General features: G+C 41.4%; 2 protein-coding genes across 5 annotated transcripts in view; both read left to right on the top strand.

Moving 5' to 3' along the window:
• The window catches only part of LOC143903576 (pleckstrin homology domain-containing family G member 5), a 66,290-nt gene extending 52,468 nt beyond the window's left edge, over positions 1 to 13,822 (top strand). For 3 of the 4 annotated variants that reach the window (XM_077417261.1, XM_077417265.1, XM_077417264.1), the window contains 13 exons: positions 3,352 to 3,428; positions 5,928 to 6,204; positions 6,826 to 6,971; positions 7,190 to 7,501; positions 7,914 to 8,063; positions 8,324 to 8,590; positions 8,882 to 9,097; positions 9,469 to 9,686; positions 9,784 to 9,957; positions 10,043 to 10,248; positions 10,830 to 11,059; positions 11,426 to 11,649; positions 11,730 to 13,822. In XM_077417261.1, the coding sequence (XP_077273387.1) occupies positions 3,352 to 3,428; positions 5,928 to 6,204; positions 6,826 to 6,971; positions 7,190 to 7,501; positions 7,914 to 8,063; positions 8,324 to 8,590; positions 8,882 to 9,097; positions 9,469 to 9,686; positions 9,784 to 9,957; positions 10,043 to 10,248; positions 10,830 to 11,059; positions 11,426 to 11,431 (2,279 nt within the window). In that variant the 3' untranslated portion in view covers positions 11,432 to 11,649; positions 11,730 to 13,822. The remainder of the gene's footprint in view (positions 1 to 3,351; positions 3,429 to 5,927; positions 6,205 to 6,825; positions 6,972 to 7,189; positions 7,502 to 7,913; positions 8,064 to 8,323; positions 8,591 to 8,881; positions 9,098 to 9,468; positions 9,687 to 9,783; positions 9,958 to 10,042; positions 10,249 to 10,829; positions 11,060 to 11,425; positions 11,650 to 11,729) is intronic. The other variant, XM_077417263.1, reaches the window with a different exon arrangement.
• Positions 13,823 to 14,747: 925 nt separating this feature from the next.
• Positions 14,748 to 18,878, top strand: Lztr1 (Leucine zipper like transcription regulator 1). The gene is made up of 10 exons (XM_077417408.1): positions 14,748 to 15,380; positions 15,616 to 15,924; positions 16,014 to 16,128; positions 16,251 to 16,417; positions 16,506 to 16,707; positions 16,995 to 17,342; positions 17,495 to 17,936; positions 18,013 to 18,191; positions 18,328 to 18,612; positions 18,696 to 18,878. The coding sequence occupies exons 1-10, from the start codon at positions 15,250 to 15,252 to the stop codon at positions 18,813 to 18,815; spliced, it is 2,298 nt and encodes a 765-aa protein (XP_077273534.1). The 5' UTR covers positions 14,748 to 15,249; the 3' UTR covers positions 18,816 to 18,878.
• The last annotated feature ends 1,611 nt before the right edge of the window (positions 18,879 to 20,489 follow it).

The raw sequence follows: 20,489 nt of genomic DNA, 5'->3' as shown, positions 1-20,489 counted from the left end.
GCTGTATAGAACCATTGAAGAAAAAGAGGAATTTGATAAATTTCTCGAAAAAAAATAGATATACAGGACTTTTAGGGCATGTTATTAAAATAGCGCTTAAAATAAAAAGACAAGAAAGTCTTAATAAACATAATATATTTTTTTAAAACTAACGTTTATTGACAGTGACGGTTGAGATACGATTCATTGAGCCCGCCATGAGTGTGCTGTATAAACCCATTAACGTAGATTAATTCTAAAGGCATGCTTTCTTAGGTAAACAAACGCTATTGAAAATGTATGTAGCGGAAAGTCTATCAGCACTTTGACGTCAGATACGGAGCTGAACAATTTTGGAAACTCCTATTCCATTTATTAAACAATGCGTCATATGTTTGCCACGAGCAAGTGCTTCATATTTAATCGATATATGTAGACCTTTGCCATATACGTGAGTCGTTGAAATGGAAGGAAATCACATGGAACGTTTGCATGTAGAGATAACATGCAAAACTATTCAAATCTTAATAAGTATTGATTTTAAGTATGTTGATTAAGACTTCCTTGTTCTTTTCTCGTCGACGTGTTGCAAGAGTTTGCAACTCTTTTCCTGGGACATGCGTATATAATGATGATTTCTTTAACCCTTCGACTCCCAACGGGGCGAGCCGTTCGCCTTATAAATGATTTTTTAGAATAATTCTGCCAGAAAATTTTGATAATTTTCGCCAAAATCGATTTTGAACCGAAATATGTACGCAAGTAAATATAAATGCAAGCAGGCGTAATTCCAGCGCGACGACGCACGGTATACGCAACGACCGTGTCGGAAAAATGTTCAATTTCCTCGACGTCGGGCTCGGGCAGAACGTAATCAGGATACGCTCACCCGCGATCGACAGATCGCCAATAATATTCTTTACAGCTGAAAGTCGTCGGATTTCTTTTGTAACCGAACGCCAGGACGATCGAGGCGATGGAGAAGAGTATGTACGATATTTATTCAAAAGCGAGAAGCAAGCCACGCGTCGTCATGTGCCGCAAAATTAATGAGCCAGAACGAGAAAAGGAGATACGTTTCCTCAAAGAAAAAAAATTTACGCACGAATGTAACAGCTGCTTCGTGTGAAATTGTCACGTCAGGCACGGCACGGCGAATCGCTGCTGTATTATTTATCGCTATCATTTTCTGAATGTGTTTAAAAAACTTTAAAGGGAGGGTGCGACAAATTCACGCAAATATTGCATTCAGAATATAGACAATATAGACATACATTATCAAAGCAATTTCTCGTTGTTTACACGTTGTTGTAACACGTTTAATAAGATCTTTATAGGTGGACAGATATTCTTCGGCCGCTCCATAATCGGCAGTAGTAACTGACAGTAGCAGTCAATTACTAGCTGTTACTATTTACTATACTTCTCCTGGATATAAAGTTAACTCCAGAAGATCTATAATTTCCGTCAGATCTCAGAATAGAATTTCATTTATAATTTTATATAATGTGTATTTTGTACGTGTACCTATATTTTAACTATATGTATATTTACGTTTCTTGATTCCTTCAATTCTTCAATTATAAACAGAATTCTATAAACTGAATACAAATTATAAAGATTCGTTGAATTATAAATAAAAATTATAATTAAAAATAAAATAAAAATTCATAAATAAATTATATGTATATATGAAACGGCTTGAATAATATTTTAAAATAGAACCGCACGGGCGCAATACTCCGTTTATCATAATCAATATCGTAAAAAGACAGCGATGAAGCAGAAACATATTACAAAATATGACGTTATTTGTAAGAAATTTATTAGTCCAACTCCGGAAAGAATTACCGAGATGTGGCAATCTTAAATCAGAAATACGAGGATTTATCACGTCTTTCTATAGTCAGGAAATGAAGCTACAAAGAAGACTTCCGTCTGCGTGCGAACGGACGTAATTCACGTAATACACGGAATTACGGTAATATACACGGAAATAGGTAACGATTTTACTGCGTTGTTGTTGTTGTTGTTGTTGTTGTTGTTGTTGTTGTTGTTTTTTTTTTTTTTTTTTTTTTTTTTTTTTTTTTTTTTTTTAATTAATAAATCGTCCAGGTCGAGTGAGGAGTTTTCGCGACGCGACAAAATTAAACCGGAACCAACTACGAGAAGTTTTGCGTGTCCGAGAAACTGCAACAGCCGGTCGCCGTCGAGACCCAGATGTCGAAGTGCCGAGCGTCCTGGAGCAATATAGGGACGATGCACAACTCCGGGTGATTAAAATTCAAAACTAACTAAATCCGTAACAAGACGATTGCAAACGTTACATGTAACCGACCGCAATTAAAGCACTATACATGTATATTACATAGTGGATGCGTACGTGCGAGTTATATTCTAAAATTTGTTTTCATATAATTATAAAATTTCCAGCTTAAACGTATGATTTCATTTACAATAATATACTCGGATGAAAATAAACGCGTGCAGAGTCAGGAAAACAATGATTCTCGTGGTATAAAATAACGGGGATTTAGAGTTTTCATTCAGAGAAATAAGCTTCAGAAATGAGTTTCTTAGATGATTTGTCTATTTTTAAACAATTGCACGTGCTCTATCCTTTACATTTTTATTTTCACGAAGTGATGATGAGATTTTAATATGGACAATGGACGTGTGTAAAGTGATCCAGTTATCCCTAATGGATAATGGTGGAGTTAATGCTGACAGCGACCCTTGTAATGCGTTTGATCCTTTGATCCCTTTGCGCGTGGAAAAGGCAAAGTTCTGACGCGAACGTGAGCCGCGGACTATCGTCGTGGAAACGCTCTCAAAATGCAAAATTGAGCCGCCTCCGGCACGTACGATTTAAACGGTTCCTATGAGTTTCTCACGCATTATAGAAATGTTATGCGCGACGATAACAAAGCGGACAAAGCCGTTCGATCTATGAACGACACGCGGTTCAACGCAGAGAACGTTCCGTTTCTTCTATATTTAAACGCCTTGCGGGCGTTTAAATATAGAGCGAATTCATTCAATCTATGCTGGAAATAACATTTGCAGTGTCAACAAAAGAGATTGGCGCTCTCTCGCATATATTTTACAATCGTGACATATATATATATATATATATATATATTCGCAGAATAATCTCGCTAAATTAAAGTTTCTCTTTTAATCGTGAAATTATTATGAAACACACTACTGCGTTATAAATTTTAAGTATCAATTTACGACCAAAAATTATTATTAGAAATGACTTTACTAGAAACTATTTGGAAAGTAATTATGACAGGATGCTTGTCCGATTGAAAATACTAGGTACGTATAGAGATTCGTAATAACCGCAAATCCACTTTCTCGTTTCAGTTAAGGACGAAAGATTGAATTCTCGAACACCCAGCCAAAGAGGAAATCAGAATGTGCTGTTACGGAAAGCCAGTGGGGTAAGCAGCTCACTTCCGCCCAAGTAATACTCCAAATTGAATTTTACGACAACAAAATTAAATTAAATATAGAACGACCTTAGAAATAAATTTTGTATTAACTCGATTTCGTCGCGATGGAAGTTTTCAAGATTAAAGAAGAATTTAAGTCGCGGGGCGTCGCGCGTCGCCATGAGGATATTGCGATGTCGCATTAGCGCGTAAAGATAATGTTATATACGTGTCGAGACGATTCGCAAAAGGTATCGACGCCTGTATCAGCCTCGACGTATCATCATTCAAGTGCGAAACACCTTTGTATCCCGCCGAGCGACGCTTTCTTTCGGCGGCTCTCTCGCGAGATGAAGCGAGCGTTTTAGCATTTCGCGAACAATAATGCTCGTAGCCCTTTTGCGAGCCCCGACCTGCTGGCAGGGGGTAACAATACAGCCGGGCTGACAAAGACAAATCGCAAAATGATTCGCCGGGCGTAAACAAAGCCACGTCGAGCGAGGCGTGATGGCGCATCATCGGTTTAACGCAGTCGATACCGTGAACGAGACTTTCCCGCGGAAAATTTCCCGGAGAGATGAAAATTTTTACGAAAATATATCAAGCTTCAAGAATATAAATGCAATTATAACTTAAATGTAATTATATTTATATCATTCATATTCCGATTTAAAAGAAGTGCTCCACTTGAATCTAATAGATACTATATACAATGCTGATATTTTTCGATTAAATTTTTCTATATAACATTCGCGATATTGTCCCAGCATTACTGTTCCGGCTGCTGTCCAATTCCTATAGCATCGCAGTTACCATTGTCTTCGCCAAACACCTCGCTATTGTCCGAGCGACAATTACGCGAGCATTCCGGCTTGATTCCGCGCAGCTACAATGTGACACAGCTACGCCTCATCCATGCCGGATGCTGCCGGATTAATTTGCTCGGTCAGCAACGTAATCTGTCGCGTGCTGCTCGCATCGGTTCCAGGCACAAGTAAAGCCGACGAATTTCAATCCCGACGAGGGACTAAAAACTACGAGACCGACTACGGGCGTCAGTAGAACAAATGCGCGTTTGATCCGGCACACTTCCGATCGTCCATTTCTCGATGCATGACATTTTCCGCCACGTAGGTACGATTAAATTTAGATTTTGTCGTAATTTCGATTCCCTTAAAATTAAATCACGAAACCGCGTGTACGTGTGTGTTATGTATGTGTGTATGTGAGATTAAATTTAATTAAACTTTAATTAAATTAAATTCTATAGAATCTTTTTAGAATAATGAGAAAGAAGAGCGGTTCTGAAAAACACTTTGCGCGCGTTTCGTTAATTTTATTTAATGTTGGTTCGCGTTCAAAAATTTTAGTCTCTCGCGCAGCTTGTGCAGCCGACGTCGATCGGTTACAGATTGTATTTTCGGTGTGACGAACGGCGTACACATTAAAGACACGGTAGACTGCAATAAAGATCCGTTATCGCTGTTATTACGGTGCACCCCCGTAGATGAAATCTGCCCACGTTTCACATCACGTGAAACGAGCAGGCGAAATGTCGATTACGCTACATTAACGCGTATACATCGTATCGCATTTATATACGCCGTAGGAAAAAAAACTTTTATCGCCATGCAGTGAATTTAATAGCTCACAATGGCATCTCCCTTTACATTGTAATAAGAAGTCGTTTGCATTGCTCGTTCAACATTTAGAAGTAAAAAAAAAGTAGTGTGAAAGTACCAGTCTTGTTTTATGATCACTCTTTGTTAAAAATGTCTTCTAAACTAGATGGTAGCATTCTAGGCTATATGATCTATAATAAGTTGAATAATTATTCTATTAATAATACAGATTTTTACAGAAAGGAAGCTTTTCGCGAGGAAGAAAAGAGAATTGAGTGAATAAGACGCTAAGCGTAAAATTGATTGGCGCGTCGCGTCGAGAAGTAACGCGTGAGGCAGAACATTTCGCATTTCCTCGCGTGTAACGCGCGTAATGCATGCAAGCGTAACGAGAGCGATTTGTCGCGACGTTGGCGGTGACGGTGCACGGCGAAAGGATAACGTTAATAAAATGCTGAAAAGGGTTCTCTTAACGGGTCGCGCCCGGTGTTGGGCGCCGATACATTATTCATGGCGGGTACCAACACATCGCACACTCGATAGCGGATTACACAGCGCGATAACTCAACGAGCAATTTCTAGAATGTTGCCTTCGCTCTGAGGAGCCTTCCAGCTTGATGTACGACCGCGGCATAATCACTTGACGAAGCGAACAAGTTTCCGTTGGAAGTCTTAATTGTCTTGATAATTTCATGGACAGAACGCTTTACCCCGAAGCGTCCTGTTTAGCAAAAATGTTAACAATATTCGGTATATTAGTATATCGGATATGAGAACATAAACTAAAAAAGAATGAATTTTCTTTGATGCGTTTTTTTGATACACCGTATCAGACCTCTGTCAATTTTAAACTCCAGTCAAAGATGAGCTTTTTATTCTCTGATAGAATTATCGGAATCGAAGCGGTCGTTTCTTCAGCGTTTCCACCGAAGACACGAATGTCGATTCCGAGGTTGGTACCTGCACAACGATCTCTTCCGGTCGGAGTTCCGGTGGAGCTACAGGACTCAAGGCCAGTAAACAGCGATGGAGCGGGTTCTTCACCAATACCAAGGGTATCAAGATGGACCTGTTAACCGCCCAACTGGACGAGTACAACAAGCATGGCGTGCCGAAATTGACGAACGTTCATTTGCAGTGCGATGTGACGATCAACGAAGAAGGTACGACTCCTAGTTCTGTCCTTCGATTTCCCTTTTTTCTTCTGCCATCGAGTGATTTACCTCTGGAACGAGAGACTCGAAATCCTGAATATTCCCGGTGATCCGAGATAAAATTAACGCAGACGCACGCTTTTCCTTAGAAAAACACCTTTATCTCGCAGAAGAACGTTTAAATTCTCCTTTTCCGCTCCAGCTCGTTACATGCAAACGAAATCGATGAAACTTGAAGATCTCTTTACTGCTTTTAAAGCAGTCACGTTACTTCTTGCGTCTTGCTCTTCCCGTTTCTCGGAGAGACGTTTTGCAGTGTCAAAACGATTATTTGAGTTAGGGCAAGATTAATTCTGAGGTATACACAGCGACCGATAATTTTATACTTTAAATTACTAATATTATATATGTCACAACAGCACCGAAAACTGATGGCGACGCGTTCTTATCTTAAACAAAATATCTCGGTACGTGATTTTCCGTAGAAAAGTGCGATTTAAAGCTTTTTTCGTTTTTTTCTACCGTCTTCGAGAAAACCCCTCTTCGCGTTACCTCTAAAGAGTAAAATACGTAGTTTGCTGCAATCACAGGCACTGTTGTAACGTAAATGTTATCTTGACACCCTTTCAGCTCTCTACAATTTAGAAGGTGACTGGCACGACATTGTCGAGAATTCACAGATGCTCTCGGAGAAACAATCGCAGCAGCAAACCGCACTCTGGGAATTGGCTAAGACCGAAGTGGCCTACATTAAGACGTTAAAGGTTGTGACAGATGTAAGTAAAGTGACGTACTTGCTACGTTTTTCGCGAAAACCTGCAGTCTTGTCAGGCTGTTTAATCTGATCGAAATAATCAAGCTGATAAAACTGCTCGATCGAAATATCTTGAAACTAATATGAATGAAAGCTCGCGGGGATGAAGTATCGTCGGGAGATTAGAATTTTCGATCTTTTTTTTTCTGAAAGTGATGATCGTCGTCTCTGATATCGCAGCTCTTCATGGCATGTCTCTGCAGCCTGCAGGCCTCGAACATCCTGATCGAGGTCGACAGGCTGAAGCTCTTCAGCAATATACCCGATATCTACGCCGCCAATCGCTACTTCTGGACCGAGTATCTACTCGCGATGGTGAACGCGGCGAGATCGAGCGGGCAGCCGCTCGATCCCGGTCATCTTCTGCTCGGCTTCGAAACTTTCGAGGAGATATTCGCGCCTTACACGAGATACTGCGCCGAGCAGAGCAAGTGTCAGCAGTATTGCAAGGATCGACTGAACGATAATCAGCTTTTCACGGCGTATCTGGTGGTATGTACACGCTGTTAATCGCTCTTGCTTGCTGCCGTTGGGTTGATTTCGCGGAGTCAGCTATCGATCTCGTCACTGATCTCGATTAATTCATTCCGGGAGTTAGCTATCGTGCAGTTAGCGAATTTAACCATCAGAAAAGCGGCTAGGCGTCTTAAGGAAATTTTATTTTATTTCTCATCTAAAACGATAAGAAATAAACAATTTTTGCGGATTCGTTTAAATGAAAAGATATATCTATCTGTGGCTGAAATTCTTCAAAGTTTTACTGATTGTGAGAAAATGCTAGCTTATTAATATTTTTAATAAGATTATTTTTATAAAAAAAAACAAAAAAAATTAATTAGGAAAAATTATAAAATGCAAAGTATATTTGGGACGAAGAGTAGCGATATCTCGACCATTATTACAGTGGTGCGAAACGCAAAAGGACTGCAACCGATTGAAGCTTATGGACATACTAGTGATGCCGATGCAGAGGCTTACCAGGTATTCGCTCCTGCTCAAAGCCGTCTACAAGAACACCGAGAACGAAGATCAACGCGCGGAATTGATACACATGGTAAAATTTACACTTTACCTTTCCCTAAATTTCTGCGTAAATACACGAAGGAAAAATGCGAAGCGAGAGGGTGGCGCATTTGTCATGAGCCCAGCTTTCCTGTAGATGAAGGCTAAAATACATTCCATAAATTATGAGCTTAATTTGCTTTTGCTTGAAAATTCTTCGTAAATAGAAACTACGAGAGGGAGAGAAAACGCGCGAGAGGAGAAGCTTCAAGGGTGGTTGTTTACGTTTGATTGGGTTTGTTTTGCGTCCAGATCAAGTCCGTGGACGGTTTCGTGGCGTCTGTGAATGCGGCGCTGAGGAGGAACGAGGAAGCCGCTCAACTGGTCCGCGCAGCCTCGCGTTTGGAGTGCTACGACGTCGTGGAGACCAAAGGGCTCGACGAGGAAGTGGAGAAACTGATAAAGTTGTACAGCAATCTTGATATTACTACAGCGCCGATGCCCGGCTGTCCAAAGGACAGCCTGAGGACCCTTCTTCGAGAGGGAGACTTGAAGTTAAGAGACGCCGCTACCAGCAAGGTAGGTCAATAATAATAATGGAATGTTATCTTATTTAGTCGACCGAAAATTGCTTTTATGTCGGAAACTATATACCAGGAAATGTACGATAGGAAAAATATGCATTTTTTTATCTTTGAAATAACAAAAATAAAAATTTCGCTGCGATTTATCTATTTTGCAAAATAATTTCTATAAATTTCGCTGACTCTCCGTTTCTCTATTTGAAAAGCAAAGAATCAGTCAGATCATTTAACTAAGAAAAACGGCTTGCCGAGAGCTAGATACGGTTCGTTAATTATCCCTTTTTAGATGGAGGTGCACGTACTATTATTGACCGACATGCTGCTGATCTGTAAACCTTCGACGAAGAAAACGTTGAAGATAATTAGGCAGCCGTACGTCGTCGATCGCATACGGATACACGAGGTCAAGGAGCCGTCTAGTCTGGGATTGGTTTATCTTAACGAGTACGGAACAGTCTCGGCCGCTTTAATCCTCAGCGCCGGTGACCCAAAACTAGCTAAGGTAACTCGACAAACAGCCACCGCGAATTACGACGAGTTTCGCGGGGCGATTAATTCGCTATCCCGATTTAGGTTCCGTATACTTCGTATCTTCGCCAACGACTGGCTTTCACCGATCGCTTAATTAATGGTAAAAGCTAAATCCGCTCTCCAGCACCTCTCTCCCCAGATCATACACGCGATGTCGCAAAATCAATTAATTTGCAGCGGAGTGTAGTTTAATTAATAAAAGTGACATTATAATCGACCGATGTTGGTGAAATCTGATAGGCTTGATTTTTGATCTGATAGATTGATTTTTGAGGGCATAAAATCTTCGTGTTTTTTCAAGCGAAAATTTATTTATTTAGCTAACGGCACCGCTTTTTCCAGTCGTGGATGGAATCCTTGAAACAGGCCCATCAACAATTCGCATTGATGAAAGTCCCATCGCTCGGTGAACCCGTGATGAATCTGGCGCCTGTCAGCAGGCAACCAAGCACATTGGGTGACGGCGATTTCGAGGTAGAAGAATACGACAATACCTTTCCAAGAACTCCACGCGGCAGTAGCAGAGCCTCGCACGTCAGCAGTCTCGCTCATAGTCACAGGTACGTTCGTCAGCAAGGAAAAAAAATATATGCGTCGAAATCGAAGATAATTTTATTATCCACGCGACTATACATAATGAGACATCATCATTTCTAGTGGTAGCATGGAGATGGAAGCATCTCCAGGCAGCAGCAGCTTCCCCCCGAGCTACAATCCCAGTAGAAACGTTAGCGTGGAAACGAATGAGCAACCGCGAGCGTCGAGCTCGCTGTCGTCAGAGGAAGGTGGCGAGTCGACCTCTGGGCATAATCACCGATCTATGCACGTGAGGTGAGAGTGAGATATCGATTTTACGACCTCACGGTGACCGATGAATCTTAACGTCTTTATTAAAACTAATTTGTAAATCTACCAGGCGCTCGCTGATGAGTAAATCACCAACGCCTAACACGCTGAGCGTCCAGGTGCCATACTCGAGTCTAGGTCAGTCGCTGCCTAATCTGACGCTGGCCACCTCGCCGCAGACCTCCACCGTGTCGCCGACGCCACCGAACTCGTTGTTGATCGTGCCGCAGATGACCAAGAGCAAGGACACCCTACTATCGCCTGGACACCGAGGTAGCAATTACCGACGCACATCTCTCCACCTATCTTTGTCACATTCTCCGAGGCCGAGGTCTTTCGATGAAGGCCTCTCACACGCGACGTAGTCACGCACGTAGATACACGCAGATTAGATCATAAACGTGTAAATTACTATCACAAGTACGGATCGCCACAAGCGCTCCTCTATTTTAAAACCATTTTAATGCCGTTTGCTCATTAGAGATAGCGGAATTGTCCATCCAGGACGCAGGCACAAGAGAAACATCAAGGTTGTAACGTAGCGTTAGTGTAGATTTTATTGAACGTGAAAATTTATTGACACGATAGCTTGACAGACTATTCTAAATGCAAATAACATATATGCGAGAGCCTCAAACAAACGTTAATAAAAACCTATACCTATTTTATTTTCTTGTGGAAAGAAAGCATGAGAGGATTTCTCCCGAAATTTTGCCCAGTATTCATTTTATCAACTCAAGCTTAATTCATCATATTTATAGAATTCACAAAATGTTTTATAATGACAAATATTTATTAAATAAGAAAAACACGATATTTGTTAAATGGGTATTCACGTATTAATGATGTGCCATCAGGTATATCCTATCCACCGCCGTCGCCGCCGCGAGGTGCTCTCAGACGGGGGTTCGCGTTACCCCAATCTCGAAATCCACCCTTGATGAAGACGAGACACGTAAACGCATCTCTGACGCAATCGGCGCAGGCGACGATGGGCAATTCCAACGCCGATGTTATCGAGGAGAGACGGAGAAGGCTAGATCCTTCGCAGAGAGTACCGTCGACGAGCAGTATCGTCGAGGAAAAGGTACGATTGTTTTTTATTTATTAATTTTCCGCCAACTAAGGTTTTTAATATAATCGAGATTTTAATACAATCTGTTTGTCAAATAATTAAGTAACAATACAATCTGTTGTTTATCAATCTGAAATTAATGTAAGCTCACAAATCAGCGTTTTGGTATGTAAATAAAAAATCATTACAAGAACGTGTGTTAATTAAATATAGATTAATGTGAATAATCAGAAATTTATGAAACTGTGATTATTTGTCAAGTAAAAATATGTAGAAGATAGGGATTCGTCAAATATATTGATTTCAAATTTTTTGTTGAGTTTGAATTTGATATATATTTTTTTAAAGTTCGTCAATAATTCATTGCTATTCTCGTAGAAATGACCTGCGAATTGACCTGAAAGAAGAACTTTTGGTATGGACCACACCGTCGACATGGATGTACGTGATATGTAATGCTCAACGAGATGCATTCTTCTCTCTATGTGTGAGTGCTGCACACGCTATCACATAGAAAACTCGCGGAGCATTGATCTTCGAGGATTGATTGTCTCGCACTCTTTGGAATCCTACAACGCGAGTCAAACAATACATTACAATCGGTAAGACGTCATCGACACGCCATACCATAAAATGATACCGATAAGATTGAAAATGTCCATCGTTGTTTCTGCATTTTCAGATTGGGGCCATTCGAAATCAACGTGTGAAGTTTGTACCACGACCGTATCGCTACTTTTATCTCGTTATCTTCTTGTAACTCGTAGATGTCTCTTTGTAATAATTAAACTAAGTCCGAGTTGTCTACGATTAATATCACAACGTAGCACTGGACAGCCGCGTGTGATATTAAACACAGATTTCGGCTTGGACTTTTAAGCGACGAACACAGAAAGGCCTACTAGAGTAATTACATTAAGATTACATAGTGATTGTAGGGCCGCAGCTAGCGTATTAAGACGCCTTTGTAAAGGAGTTTATTTAGGCGCCTTACGATAGAACAAAAATGTTTGAAGAATTGAAGAATTGGAAATTGATTTCGAGCTCAGAAACTATATAGGAATGTGCAAGAGTACAAGTTGGCGTCTTTCCTCTCCTTTTCCCAACATCGGATACAATGCCTATCTAACGACCAAAAAAAGAGAGAAGATCTCGAGTACAATTGCCTTGTCCAGGCTTAATGCGTTAATGAGGTATAAGAGCATAGAACATAGAAACGTTTAAAAATGATGGATTTTAAATCGCTGCGTTCATTCTAAAGACAAGTTTTTATTTAACGCTTGGATATGCAATTGACATCGCGCAATTCAGACATCGAAATGAGAATGACGTTCTTGTTCGCTTAAAAACGTTTGTTTAAAAACTCAATTTAACTTTCCAGTTATTTCTGAGTTATGCGTGTGAGAAAGAATTCAATAACTATATTAACACGTTGTCAAACGTATGCAGTCAAAGATTGTAAGAAATATGCCGCAAAACGGGCCATTGGACTCTTTCCTGGCGCCGCTCTCTAAAATTGTTATCGAATAACAAAATAATAACATAACTTTATTCATTTAATGTCACATAGCATCTTAGAAGATTTAATTATAGCAGTTTTTTTTTTAAATCGAAGAACAAAACGAAATGTCACTTTTTCAATTGTTTTGGAATTTCTTTATTCTCTATAAACATTCCCCATTCTCCCCATTTGCACGTACGGCGTCCTTGTGCGATGCGTAATTGGCACATTGGCTTGCGCGGCGGCCTTGATGGATGTTAGAACTTAATGATTTAATAGGTGGGAAATAATAAACCTCTAGAGATTTTACCTAAAAGAAAGTTCGTAGACGTAACGAATGACTGGACGGAATTTATTCTTACGGGATGTAAAATAAACGTAAGGGAAAAGCTAAATCATGTGATATTGAGCGTCTCTCGAAGAGATTGTATATCAATTATCAAGTGTGCGTCACTTAAGAACAACAGCAATCAACAAGAAACAATTTCAATATCTAAATAGGAGTAACAGCTACTTCGTCTTTTTCACTTGGCTACTACCCCCTCTTTGCTTAAACTCGTTTTACCTTCCGTTCAGTTATCTCGTTTCTTCCATGAGAAAAGATTCAATAGTTGTGTCGAAGTGTATTTTTTTCCTTCCTATTGATCTGATCGAAATGCCAGACCAGATTGTACATGGCTAAAAGACAAAGGTAGGTCCGATCTGGCCCGAAGAAAGAAGATTGGATAAAGGTAAATGGTCAACATGTATTGACCACAATGGATCACAAAACATAAGGTAACATACACAGAGAAAAATAATCATTCTACATAAGGAAACACACACACACACACACTTACTTCTTTTATATTATTTCTTTTAAGGAGGTTCAGTGGCTACAAAAAAATGCAGCCAGTTTCATGAAATTTTAATATGTTGTGGAATGCAAAATAAAATTATGTGAGTTTTTGGGGAATTTTTCACCGTCCCGTTTAAAAAAAAAACTACTCCAAAAATTTAAATAGAATTTTTGGAGTAGATTTTTTTCAAAACGGGACGGTGAAAAATTCCCAAAAAATTCACATAATTCTATTTTGCATTCCAGAACAACATATTAAAATTTCATGAAACTGGTTGCATTTTTAACATAGGTTCTTATGGGAAATGACATATTGCATACCTTCAGAATGAAATATTTGCAAGAAAAAATGCAAATAATAAGGAAAAAAAATATGCACATGTAACTGAATAATTTACAAATAAATGAGCGAAAGAAAAGGGAAGGTTACCGCACATTTCGTAGAAAAATTATTTATTAAAGCATAACGTGCTTGATTTTTCGTCTGCTAGACTGCCACGGTCGTGAACGACGTGAACAGCAGCACGCACTATACACGCGGCGACCAATCAGAGCAATCGCCTTCTTTCATCCCACTACCTCAAACGCTAGTGCGCTGTTTCCAGAACCCCCGCGTCCCACTACCGTGATCCTAAATCCTAACCGGTTTTTTTCTTAGCACTAATCTTTTAATTGGCTTTATAGAAATGCAAAATTCTTGTCTAGAATTAAAGTACGCATCAAAATCTAGGTCATGGTCGAATTTATATCGAAAACGAAAAAAAATTAATATTTTTTGTTATACGTGACGTGACGACCACCACATATAAATTCGACCACCATGACCTAGATTGTGATGCGTACTTTAATTCTAGACAAGAATTTTGCATTTCTATAAAGCCAATTAAAAGATTAGTGCTAAGAAAAAAACTAAAAAGAACCGGTTAGGATCACGGCTTTATCACCTTAATGTCCGGTCTACAATGGATGTTGTAGGTCGTAAGTCGTAAGAATTGGCCAATCACAGTTAATTATTCTTCGACCGCAAGAAGAATTACTGTGATTGGTCAATTCTTACGACTCACGACTTACAACACCCAATGTAGACCAGCCCTAAGTAAGTTTTCTTACAACAAAGAATATTTTCTTACTAATAGTTTTCAAATATCTTGACACAAGTCTTTGAAAACTAGAATATTGTTTAACTTTAAAACATTGGTAGTTTTTATTTACTAAAAAAATGTTGATAGAAAAGTCGAAAATTCCGCGCACGGTCCAATCCCTCAATGATCCCTCGTAGCTATACATTCACGTAGCTATACTATATGCAAATTTTCATTGATGCCGACGTGCGCGCGGCGGCGGTGGCGAGCGCGTGGCGCAGGCGGGGGAGAGATTTTTTACGTCACCGTGTGGCGAAAGAGCAGTGAGAGGCGAGAGCACGTGAGAAGGAAAGAGACGGACGGACGGGACGGAGGGAGAGACCGAGAGGACAGCGACTCGCCGGTTATTGATTCCGCCGATCCACCCGTACCCTGACCACGGCACACGTGTTCCCGATCGTCCCGACGTTCCTGTGCACGCTCCGGGCAAGCGGAGCGATCTCACGCGCCGAGTTGCGCGCGATGGCTTGAGACCCGGACACGGCGCCCGCCGTCTCCCGGTTGCGCGCGCGAACGTCGTCGTCGTCGTCGGGGAACTCGGGACACGCGGCTCGGGGCTCGGGGGCCATTCACCGGCGTGGCCGTTCACGTTCCCGTCTTTCCCGTGCACGCGGGTCGCGGCGGGTTATGCCCGACGCGCGGAGGCGCGACGTCGTAGGTTAAGGCCCGTGGGCAAGGTCCGTCCGTCCCCAACTCCACCTCCCCCCGCCCCTGCCGTTGAATGAGACGCGTCCGCGTCCGCGGCCGCACGAGGATGGACAACGTGGAGTGCCTGACCCTGGATTTCGGCCCGTTCGAGACGGTGCACCGATGGCAGCGCATGCCGGAGTGCGACGAGTTCGTCGGCGCCAGGTAGGCGATGTCAATCAGCACCGTCGCTTTTCGAACGAATCCCACCGTTCGCCGTTTCCTGGAGACTCCAAGTACCCTCGGTTCAATTTGATGGAACATCTCGATGCGGTTTATCCTTAAGTTCATTTGTCAGCTCCATTCGGATAACTTGTTCGATGTTTCATCGATAGACTTGAGGATGTGACTGTCAACGGCGCAGCCCGATTGATCTCCCCCTTTGTCCTCTGTCTCACAGGCGCAGCAAACACACGATCGTGGCGTACAAGGATGCTATTTACGTCTTCGGTGGCGACAATGGTAAGAGCATGCTGAACGATCTGCTGCGCTTCGACGTGAAGGAGAAGTCCTGGGGCAGAGCGTTTGCAACTGGCACTCCGCCCGCTCCGCGCTACCACCACTCCGCGGTGGTTCACGGCGCGTCGATGTTCGTGTTCGGCGGTTACACCGGAGATATACACTCCAACTCCAATCTCAGTAATAAGAATGATCTGTTTGAGTATCGCTTCCTGTCTGCCCAGTGGTCAGAGTGGAAATTTATCGGAGTGCAAGTATTACTTGTGTCACAAGATTTTTTTGCTTCCCGCCACAAGACTTTTTATTGAATTTATCCAATTGTAATATACTTATGTATAGGACTCCGGTGCCAAGATCTGCCCATGGTGCTGCCGTATATGATAATAAATTATGGATATTTGCGGGCTACGATGGCAACGCCAGGTTGAATGATATGTGGACAATATCATTAGCGGTAAGATATTCGTTTCATAAACTTTATAACTTTTTAAAAAATTTATACAGTAAATACGTGATATCAAGTTTGCATAAATCGTAATTTTATCTGAATTTAATTTGTTCGACGTTTGTCATTAGCCTAACGATTTCAAAGCGTGGGAGAAGGTGACTCAGGTTGGCGAGTGTCCACCGACGTGTTGCAATTTTCCCGTGACGGTGGCCCGAGAATCTATGTTCGTTTTCAGCGGTCAGAGCGGGGCCAAGACAACCAACAGTCTCTTCGAGTTTCACTTTAAGGAGAGACGGTAAATTTCGTTGTAACGCGTGTAGATTGCGACGTACATTACGTTCGCGTGTCTAACGTTCTGTTTATCGTAAATTAATTTTTCTTAGGTGGACGCGCATATCGACGGAACACATATTGCGTGGCGCACCGCCGCCGCCCGCGCGACGATACGGTCACACGATGGTCAGTTTCGATCGTCATCTTTACGTCTTCGGCGGCGCGGCTGACTCTGCTCTGTCCAATGATCTGCACTGTTACGATCTCGATACGCAAACGTGGAATGTTATCTTACCGTCCACAGACAGTCAGGTAAACGACTTGCAAAGATGAATTCAAGCTAGCAAAGACGATCAACGAATAATAAACAAGTGCCCTTTTTTTACGAATCTTTAATAAATAGAAAAGTATTTACGATGTGAATTTGCACTTATTCGTACTTGCATATTCTTCGAAACAAATTTATTTGTTTGTAATTCTTTGCTTGATCTGGATCCACCTTAATGTATCTGCAAACGTTTTCTTTCGCAATGGCACGCGTACGTTACGAAAGAATGTTAACAAGTAGTTTTTATTTTTATAATATATAATGCACACAGGTACCGCCCGGTCGACTTTTTCACGCTTCCGCCGTAATCGGAGATGCAATGTTCATTTTTGGGGGCACCGTGGACAACAATATACGCTCTGCCGAGATGTACCGCTTTCAGTTCTCGTCGTACCCCAAATGTACATTACACGATGATTTCGGAAACCTGTTGCATTATGCTAACTTCTGCGATGTAGAATTCATAGTGGGCGAGCTGGAGACCAAGATACCGGCACATGTAGCCATGGTGGCGGCGCGCTCGCAATTTCTCCGGGCGCGCATTCGGCAGGCGCGCGAAAAACGGGACAAGTATATAGAACAACAATTCGTGTCCAGTAATGAAGCGCCGCCATTGGAGGTAGGCGATTTAGCCCATTAAGAATCAAAATTATGTGGGTGATCCAGATTTACTTAAGTTTATAAAAGACAAAGAAAATATAACTGAAGAAGTGTATTTACTACAAAAACTTATTCTTCGGTGGTTTCATAAGTTTGGCTATCGTGTTGCAGGTGATATTAAAAGATGCCGTCCCGGAAGCTTTCAAAATGGTGCTAAACTACATTTATACCGATCGTATCGATCCTACCAAGAGACCAGACGACAAGATCGAGGATCCCCCGAGCAATCGCATTGTACTTCTTATGATGGACGTGTATCGTCTCGCCGTGCAGTTTAATATGGAACGCTTAGAACAGCTGTGCGTCAACTACCTGGAGGCAACCATAAGCCACGCGAACGTTTTGGAGGCGTTGCGCAACGCCGTGCACTTGAAGCTGTACTTCATCAAGGAATTTTGTCTCAGCTTCGTCGTGAAGGAGAACAATTACAATGAAATCGTGATGAGCCAGGAGTTCGAGACTCTGGATCAGCCGTTGATGGTGGAGATCATTAGACGACGACAGATGCCGCAAACCAGAACATTCACGAAGTACGAGTATGAATCTGTCACCGGTAGGTATCACGCCGATCACGCGAGATATGTGTGTACCATGGAGTAGTCTCTTGTTTCACGGAGTTTGTTCGCTAGGAACCAGCCTAGAGCAAGACATGGAAGCGTTCTTGAAGAGCGTCGGTCGGGAATTTTGCGACATCACGTTGCGACTGAACGGTGTGCCGATACCGGCGCACAAGGCCATCCTCGCAGCGCGATGCACCTACTTCGAAGCAATGTTTCGATCCTTTATGCCTGAGAATAATACGGTAAACGTAAGTTCGTGTAATTTATTTGAAAAAAGCACGACGTCGACGAATCTCTTGTTAGACGAGGGAAGGCGAAATTTTAACGCAATAATCTTACGCGTATAGTGCAAATTGTAAAGTAGCGAATGTAATTTTTATGTAGATACAAATTGGCGAGATGATACCATCGTCGGAATCATTCCAATCTTTGCTGAGATATATTTATTTCGCGGATGTCTCGATGCCTCCCGAGGACTCTCTATATCTGTTCACCGCGCCGGTGTTTTACGGTTTCGCGAACAACCGGCTCCAGGCGTTTTGCAAGCAGAATCTCGAGATGAACGTCACTTTCGAAAATGTTATACAGATCTTAGAGGCAGCCGATAGAATGCAAGCTATCGATATGAAGAAGTACGCTTTGAATCTGATAGTTCATCACTTTAGCAAGGTAAAGAAACGTTTAGGTATACGTTCGACGTTTAATAATGTTAATGTTTATACGGGTGCGTACGAAGTATCACTTTTATTTAGGTCGCCAGACTTCCAAAATTAAGACAATTGAGCCGCGAGCTCTTGCTGGATATTCTCGACGCTCTGGCTGACGAACGCAGCGAGGCTAGAATGTGTCAAGATATGACTAATGATTGCTGACGGATTTCCACCTCAGATCGTCGTCCGCGTAGCTGGGATTTACCATCGCCGTGCAGTTTCCAGGTGAGTACGATTATCAAAAAATAATTTGCTGTTTTCAGCACTGTCACATTTTATGAATCGCGAACGTTTATGCAGCTTTGAGAGAAAAAGGCGCTAAAAAATATCTGCGATGATATCCCGGAGTTTTCTTCTTGGGTCTAGGAACTGTGCCGAGTGAATTTCATCCTCATAGGACGTACGATTCTGTTTGTTGGTAATTGTTATCTCGATCACGCGGCTAAATCTTGCCTGACGTCGGACATACAGACTCTGCTACCGCTGTCGATGGCCACGTCGTCCGCCTCGATTCAGGATGAATCGTCGTCGTGCAGCACTGATCACCCGGTCGTGTCGTCTCGTTGTAGTGACGACAGGAGGCAACACCAATGGTCTACTATTACCCGTCGTTGTTCCGTCAGTTGCAACATGTTGAGACGCACCGTCGTCGCTCTTTCGGATCTCGGGCTTAAAAAGCTGTTCCCGTAATCAAAATTGTGTTAACATTATGAAATGGTGATGACTTTCGTCGAGCTGTGTCGTAGAAATGTTCGTTGCATGACGTAAAACTGCGCGAAAATCGATGTATATTAGTATAATTATTGTGTCCGATCGTATAACAATATTAGACATGATATTTACACATCAGGATGCGCGCCAAAGTATCATTTTCCATAGATAGATACTTGGATGTCACTTCCGATAATGATATACGTTATTACGTATATTTTAATTAGCGAATATTATACTGATTTTGTTATTTATTTATACAGAGCGTTAGGATTTGGGTATAACGACAGAAATTATATTTCGGCAGACAACTAAGCAACGAGAACGCATGCGATTTTTTTTTTTTCCAAGTATAAGAGCCTAAACTTTGGCCGATATTTTGTAACTGCAGAATCTTTAATCTCTGTGCTTTTTGTTGCTTCTGCTTTTATACCCGAGTTTTGTGATATATTATAGCATTTGGCTACAATACCGATGAGATCCCATCGAGGACCCTATTGACAAACCTATTGAATTTTCATGGGCTATTAATCGATTTCAATCGGCCTGTCTTCAGCTTGAAGAAAATTTCCGTTGGTATTATTAATTGCTCGATCGTTCGATATAAACACCTGGTAACGCTCAGTTCATAAGGCACTATTAATTTTACAACTTACAGTTATTCCGATATTTTACGATACACAGCGAATTTTTTAAGTGACATAAATTCTCGTAACAGAATAGTCTTCGTCTTATAATGGTGGTCATGATAAGCCTATATGTTTCCATGTTTTTATTATACATGTTGAGGGGACAAATGTTTATTTGTCCTAAAGGAAACGTTGTTACGACATATTTACGTGTATTCGCGATTGTCGTTCCGTACCCCTTAACCGTTGATCTTTTTGTAATTATACATATATATGAGACAAGAATATTTTTATGGGCTTAAGCAATATATATAAATAGTAATACGTACAAATAATTTTATGCAGATGGAATATTGGAGTGACTGATAAAAATTAATATTGCGCGGATGTATTGTTGAGGATAAACATATTTTCCAGATGTTTCAGAGTTGTTGATATAAAAAATATCTATAACTAATGTGAGGATATAGAAAATTAAATCTAGACTATTAGTGTG

The sequence above is a fragment of the Temnothorax americanus genome, unplaced genomic scaffold (genome assembly GCF_048541705.1).
Source record: "Temnothorax americanus isolate GAGA-0224 unplaced genomic scaffold, ASM4854170v1 Scaffold49, whole genome shotgun sequence".
NCBI lineage: Eukaryota > Metazoa > Arthropoda > Insecta > Hymenoptera > Formicidae > Temnothorax > Temnothorax americanus.
The sequence above is the reverse complement of the archived record's forward strand: the minus strand, read 5'-3'. Positions and strand labels throughout refer to the sequence as shown.

Excerpts from the sequence above, each read along its gene's own strand:
- Lztr1 (XM_077417408.1), top strand. The coding sequence starts at position 15,250 with ATGAGACGCGTCCGCGTCCGCGGCCGCACGAGGATGGACAACGTGGAG. Across the intron at positions 15,381-15,615 it reads GACGAGTTCGTCGGCGCCAG|GCGCAGCAAACACACGATCG; the intron begins GTAGGCGATGTC and ends TCTGTCTCACAG. Across the intron at positions 16,418-16,505 it reads TTTCACTTTAAGGAGAGACG|GTGGACGCGCATATCGACGG; the intron begins GTAAATTTCGTT and ends AATTTTTCTTAG.